This window comes from Onychomys torridus, unplaced genomic scaffold (genome assembly GCF_903995425.1).
Source record: "Onychomys torridus unplaced genomic scaffold, mOncTor1.1, whole genome shotgun sequence".
Taxonomy (NCBI): Eukaryota; Metazoa; Chordata; class Mammalia; order Rodentia; family Cricetidae; genus Onychomys; species Onychomys torridus.
In genome coordinates, this window is record NW_023413960.1 from 31,521 (window position 1) to 38,370 (window position 6,850).

Genomic DNA, 6,850 nt, shown 5'->3' on the forward strand with positions numbered 1-6,850 from the left:
CAGCTGGCAGCCTGGAAAGTCATTTAATGTTCTTTTGTAAAGTTGGGGCATCTGTCTTCAGCCCACAGGCTAGAGTCTCTCAGTCACTTCTTTTAGTGTCCTGTAGAATTCTGGCAGTTTCCTCTGTGAAGCAGGAACCTGAAGGACCATTTTGTCAAGCAAAGTACAGTGGTCACCTTTCTATGGGTCCTGCATGACCAGTCGATCAAGCAGTCCAGGCAAGAGCAGTTCCTTGCCCAAAAGGCTATTTTTGCCAAGGTGAAGACAAACTCCATAAGAAGTGTTTTTGATGCCCATCATCCTCTCTGAAGTAAATAGTTGCTTCCAGGAGCAAACATGTCTCACAGTCCATAAAGTCTAAATTTTAAAAATATTTTATATGCTATATTCTGTAGGTCATTGAGGTATTTGAAGATTACCTATCTATCAGAAATATCTCTATGTATACCTAGAAGACTTAACTAACATTGCTATGAGAATGATTATCATAGATGACTAATTATTAATCTGTTTTTAATTATCTAATACAATTTTAAATGAGATGTAGAAACATCATACTTTAAACAAGAGTAGAAATATACATACAGTATAACAGAATTAACTCTAAGTTTGTATCAACAGACTAAAATCTATACCAATGTAAAACAATTTTAACATGTTGTTGTTTTTTAAAAGTAAGTTCATTATTCTACCCTTGCATCCTATTATATCTATATCATATGTCCTTTTTTTTCTTTAGAAAGAGATCACATTTATAATCAACCTGATTAAAAAAAATATTGGTTTTTCTCTGTCCAACACCAAAGGCCTCTTCTGTTAATCTATTAACAATATGTCTGGGTTTAAAGATGGAGTGAGCAAATTCCATCTCCAAAGCCAGCTTGGTATATTTGGGAATTTGGTGTAGTTTCTCTTACTACTTCCTGCTGAAGGGGGGTACTGTTTCTGATGGGGACACAAAGAAAATTTTAGGATTATGGAGTAGTCCATTAGGGTGAACCTCTGAGCCAGTTGCCTTGAAACCAATTTGGATATCGGATAATCTGGGCCATGGTGTCATTGGAGATCTTTCAGTGGGGATTGGCTGGTCAAATTTGATGTATCATGATCTGGAACAAATCCATAGCCTCTGGCTTTCTGTAGAAACAAAAGCAGACACTCTTTTCGAAAGCATCACATCTTTACATCCAAATTTTGAAGTCAAGATGACTTTCAAATATAAAGATTGCTTTAATTCCACTGCCTTTACAATCAAATATCTCTCTTCATTTGAAAATACTAAAGGGGAAAAAATCGAGATTCTCTGTGTAATATCCATATTTACATGGCTCTGCCTCCCAAGTGATGAGATTAAAGGTGTGCAACATCACCATCCACCCTCTGCTATGGCTTGCTCAGACCCCAAGGCAAATTTGTTAATATACAAATAAAATATCACTATAATATATATTCAGATTTCCTTTGCTATGGGTTTTTTTCATATCCTCAAAGTCTACTGTTATATTCAAAGACTTTAAGAGACCTATTATATGCTAAAAGTTTTACATTTACAGAGTTGCTCTGTGTTTTGAATAGGCAGTGCAACATTGATTATATTCATAGGGTTTCTCTCCAGTATGTGTTTTATATATACGTGAAGATGACTGGGCTGTGCAAAGGCTATTCCCCACTGTTCAAATTCATAGTGTTTCTCTCAGTTATGTGTTCTTTCATGAAATTGAAGAGCACTGTGTCAAGCAAAGGCTTTACCACAATGATTACATTCATAGGGTTTCTCTCCAGTGTGCCTTACTTCATGCAACTGAAGAACACTATGACTAGCAAAGGATTTACCACATTGATTACAATTGTGTGGTTTCACTCCAGTATGCATGTGTTCTTTCATGCCTTCGAAGACCAGAGTGATAAGCAAAGGCTTTACCACACTGATTACATTCATAGGGTTTCTCTCCAGTATGTGTTCTTTCATGCAACTGAAGAGAATAGTGATGAGCAAAGGCTTTACCACACTGATTACAATTGTATGGTTTCACTCCAGTATGTGTTCTTTCATGCCTTTGAAGACCAGAGTGACAAACAAAGGCTTTACCACACTGATTACATTCATAGGGTTTCTCTCCAGTATGTGCTCTTTCATGCATTTGAAGATAATAGTGATGAGCAAAGGCTTTACCACACTGATTACATTTAAAGGGTTTCTCTCCAGTATGTGTTCTCACATGTAATCGAAGAGCACTGTGTTGAGCAAAGGCTTTACCACACTGATTACATTCATAGGGTTTCTCTCCAGTGTGTGTTCTTTCATGCCTTTGAAGATGACTGTTTCGAGAAAAAGCTTTACCACACTGATTACATTCATAGGGTTTCTCTCCAGTATGTGTTCTTTCATGCAATTGAAGAGATTTGTGATGAGCAAAGGCTTTACCACATTGATTACATTCATAGGGTTTTTCTCCAGTATGCCTTACTTCATGCAACCGAAGATCCCTATGATGAGCAAAGGCTTTACCACAATGATTACATTCATAGGGTTTCTCTCCAGTATGTGTTCTTTCATGCCTTTGAAGATGACTGTTTTGAGAAAAAGCTTTACCACATTGATTACATTCAAAGGGTTTCTCTCCAGTATGTGTTCTTACATGTAATCGAAGAGCACTGTGTCGAGCAAAGGCTTTACCACAATGATTACATTCATAGGGTTTCTCTCCAGTATGTGCTCTTTCATGCATTTGAAGATAATAGTGATGAGCAAAGGCTTTACCACACTGATTACATTCAAAGGGTTTCTCTCCAGTATGTGTTCTTACATGTAATCGAAGAGAATAGTGATGAGCAAAGGCTTTACCACACTGATTACATTCAAAGGGTTTCTCTCCAGTATGTGTTCTTACATGAAATCGAAGAGAATAGTGATGAGCAAAGGCTTTACCACACTGATTACATTTTAAGGGTTTCTCTCCAGTATGTGTTCTCACATGTAATCGAAGAGCACTGTGTCGAGCAAAGGCTTTACCACACTGATTACATTCAAAGGGTTTCTCTCCAGTATGTGTTCTTACATGTAATCGAAGAGCACTGTGTCGAGCAAAGGCTTTACCACAATGATTACATTCATAGGGTTTCTCTCCAGTATGTGCTCTTTCATGCATTTGAAGATAATAGTGATGAGCAAAGGCTTTACCACACTGATCACATTCATAGGGTTTCTCTCCAGTATGTGTTCTTTCATGCCTTTGAAGATGACTGTTTCGAGAAAAAGCTTTACCACACTGATTACATTCAAAGGGTTTCTCTCCAGTATGTGTTCTTACATGTCGTTGAAGAGCACTGTGTCGATCAAAGGCTTTACCACAATGTTTACATTCATAGGGTTTCTCTCCAGTATGTGTTCTTTCATGCAATTGAAGATCCCTATGATGAGCAAAGGCTTTACCACACTGATTACAATTGTATGCTTTCACTCCAGTATGTGTTCTTTCATGCCTTAGAAGACCAGTGTGATGAGCAAAGGCTTTACCACACTGATTACATTCATAGGGTTTCTCTCCAGTATGTGTTCTTTTATGCATCTGAAGAGAATAGTGAAAAGTAAAGGCTTTACCACACTGATTACAATTGTATGGTTTCACTCCAGTATGCGTTCTTTCATGCTTTAGAAGATCAGAGTGATAAGCAAAGGCTTTACCACACTGATTGCATACATAGGGTTTCTCTCCAGTATGTGTCCTTTCATGCCTTTGAAGACGACTGTTTTGAGCAAAAGCTTTACCACACTGATTACTTTCATAGGGTTTCTCTCCAGTATGTGTTCTTTCTTGCCTTTGAAAACGACTGTTTTGAGCAAAGGCTTGACCACACTGATAACGTTCACATGATTTCTCTGTAGTAAGACTTTTTTCATGCCTGCAATGTTAATTGAAACATTTAATAGCTTTGCCACATTTATTACAATGTTGAGTCTTTTTATTTCTATGAATTAATTTTACAATTTTGTGTGAATATAAAGAATAATGTATCTTAATATTTACATGTTGTGTACATTCAGGTTGTTCCCCTGCATAAAAGATGTCTTTTCATATTTGAACATGCCTGTGATAGTAAAAGCTTTACTACCAGGCTCATATTTATGGCATAATTTTTTCTGAGAATTTTTCAAATATTTGAAGAGAACCTGGAGAATTCAGACATTTACATCACTTACTTTATTGAAATTAAGCTGGAAAACCAATTGTTTGTAAACTTGAATCTCATTCAACAAGTTTACTCAACAAGGGACTACTACATGTCTTGTACTTGTTCTGAGATTGAGAGATGAACATTACTTTTTTTCTAGCCTTATGTTCATATAGCTGGTATCCAAAGTGACATAAGATATAACTATTAATGAAAGAATAACAAGGTTTCCACATTTTATTGACAGCTGGGCATTCTTTTCACCATCAACATGTGGTATAAGGATTAATATTTCTCTATAACACCTCACCTCAATTCTTGACACTAACCACCTATCTAATGAAAATTAGCAAAGACAGAATAACTTTTTGAGTAACAAATCTTTTACTGTGGATTACTTGCTTAATGAAAGTTTGTGAACATATTCTTATCATACATTCAGTGAGTATAGCTTTTGTAATTTGAATACTATGAAACTAAACGGGTTGTCATTTGTACAGCATAGTTCTGATGTAGTTATTCTTCAAATGATTCTTGTTAAGTGATTGATTCCTTGTCTTCCATCTTAAAATAATCACTTCTAAACACAATTCACTTACCTGCCATTGAGGTATGTGTGTTTATGATCATCAATGGGTTTTAAGCTGTGATTATTTACAATGTTTTATTTCTTTAATACTTCCAGATAGTTAAATATATCCAGAGGCACATTTGTATCAGCTTGCACAAACAAAATATTACCTTCCAAGTTTTTGAGAACTTTGACAATGTTCTTCAACTTCAAGATCTTCCCAATTGTAGCCTAAAATATCAAACAAGGAAATGTGTGGAATATTACAGGGAACTGAATAATTTACATTACTATCTTTAGTGATCCTTAGAACTAAGCCTGTTTTATTCACATCATTCTTCCTCATCCTCAATCAGAATTACAGAAGTGAAGCATTAGTCAAGAAACTGTTGTTTCCTTATTTAAAAAATGAAGAAAATGCACAGTTTTACCTATAGCAGTGAGGTTCATATATGTCTCCAGCATCACATCTTTGTAGAGATTCCTTTGTGATGGATCCAATAAAGCCCATTCTTCATGTGTGATGTCAACATGCACATCGTTATATGTCACTGTATTCTAAAATATGCCATATATAAATATGCCATCCACATGTATAAAACTGAAAGCATGATAAGATATACTAAATGTGTGCTTATTTCACAATATAGTCATACAATTCTGGTGAATGCTACACATATTCTGTAACTCAGATGTTACAATGAAATCATCAAGTTACTTTACAAAGAAACTGAATAGGAAGTTTACCTCTATTATTTCTGAATGCTTTGAACAGGATATCACCTTGCAAGAAAAATGCCTATTAACAGAGATAGAGAGACAAGCAAACACTTCTGAGTACTGAGCATACATCAGAGAAATTGTATGAACATTTGTTGACTACAAAGAAAATTTGTAAGCTGGGTATTTCGGTTCATGCCTTTAATCCCAGAACTTAGACGGAAGAAGCTGGTATATGTGCTTCTGAGGTGAAAATTAGCCTAGTCTATGCAATCAATTATAAGACAGCAAGAATTAAATATGAAGAACCCATATGCCCTGCAAACTTCAATTCAAACAAACAAAAAAGATGAGATGAACTCAGAGATTTTTATTTACTGAAGCTCCTACAAAGAGTTTGGCATTCACTCCAGTTCTGTACTCATCTTCCAGAAACCTGAATTGTTCCAATTTAACCTATACTTTAATAAATCTTACTAAAAGGATCTGTGCATTTAAACAGTTACAAATAGAAAGAAGATAACATTAGCAATAACAATGTTGATCATAAATAATCAACAAAGGGAAGGAGAGATGGCTCAGAAGTTAAGAATTCTTACTGGTCTTGCATGTAGATGGGCTCATTTGTCTGTACTTATATGAGGGAATACCACAACTGTTCATTATTCCATGCTTGTGGGTTCTAAGACTCTCTTTGGACTACTGTGAGGACAGTTGTGCATGTGATGAATATCCATGTATATAGACAAAAAGAATCATATTCATTTAAAAAAGCATCAAATGAAACACAAAAAGCAAGGAGAATGTCATCCAATTGTAATCTAATGGCTCAGAAGGCCCAGAAACAACATCTTGGAAGAGAATGGTATCTTCTGCTGAATTTCAAAATTGAACCTGGGGGTAAAATCTCAGCAATACCGCATATACTTGACATGTACATAAACATATACTTTAGGACCATCAACAAATAATATATATTAAAAAAAAAACCTTGAATAATGAACAAACTTTAATCTCAGCATGTGGGAGCAACCATCAGGTGTATCTGAGTTGGAGGCCAACTGGGACTTACTCTGTCAAGGCTACTCTGTCAAAGCTTTTCTTCTGGAAAAAAAATAGGAACAACATTTTTTTTTAAATCAGGCTAGCAAAATGACTTAGTATTGAATACCAATTAAATCAATTGTTTTTTTATGTTATTTAGTGATGCTATCTATACTGGTGTTTAAGTAATAGGTATGCAAGAGGGAAGCTGGCTGATTCATTTCAACCACAACATGGTAGAAACATAGAAAAGGAAATGGGTTGATGCTTTAGAAACTCATATTACAACCCCCAATGAGACATTTTATTCAGAAACATTCCACAAGTACCCCAAAGAAAGTC

At 35.4% G+C, this 6,850-nt stretch overlaps 1 protein-coding gene across 1 annotated transcript; it reads right to left on the minus strand.

Moving 5' to 3' along the window:
* Window positions 1-1,451: 1,451 nt before the first annotated feature.
* Window positions 1,452-5,770, minus strand: LOC118576578 (zinc finger protein 431-like). Its single transcript, XM_036176798.1, has 4 exons — window positions 5,492-5,770; window positions 5,176-5,302; window positions 4,915-4,975; window positions 1,452-3,483 (listed from the first exon to the last, which is right to left on the minus strand). Exons 1-4 carry the CDS (start codon window positions 5,594-5,596, stop codon window positions 1,842-1,844), a joined length of 1,935 nt encoding a protein of 644 aa, XP_036032691.1. The 5' UTR covers window positions 5,597-5,770; the 3' UTR covers window positions 1,452-1,841.
* Window positions 5,771-6,850: the final 1,080 nt, after the last annotated feature.

Excerpts from the sequence above, each read along its gene's own strand:
- LOC118576578 (XM_036176798.1), bottom strand. The coding sequence starts at position 5,596 with ATGTATGCTCAGTACTCAGAAGTGTTTGCTTGTCTCTCTATCTCTGTT. Across the intron at positions 4,976-5,175 it reads TATGAACCTCACTGCTATAG|GCTACAATTGGGAAGATCTT; the intron begins GTAAAACTGTGC and ends TTGATATTTTAG. Across the intron at positions 3,484-4,914 it reads AGTTCTCAAAAACTTGGAAG|GCATGAAAGAACACATACTG; the intron begins GTAATATTTTGT and ends TGGTCTTCTAAG.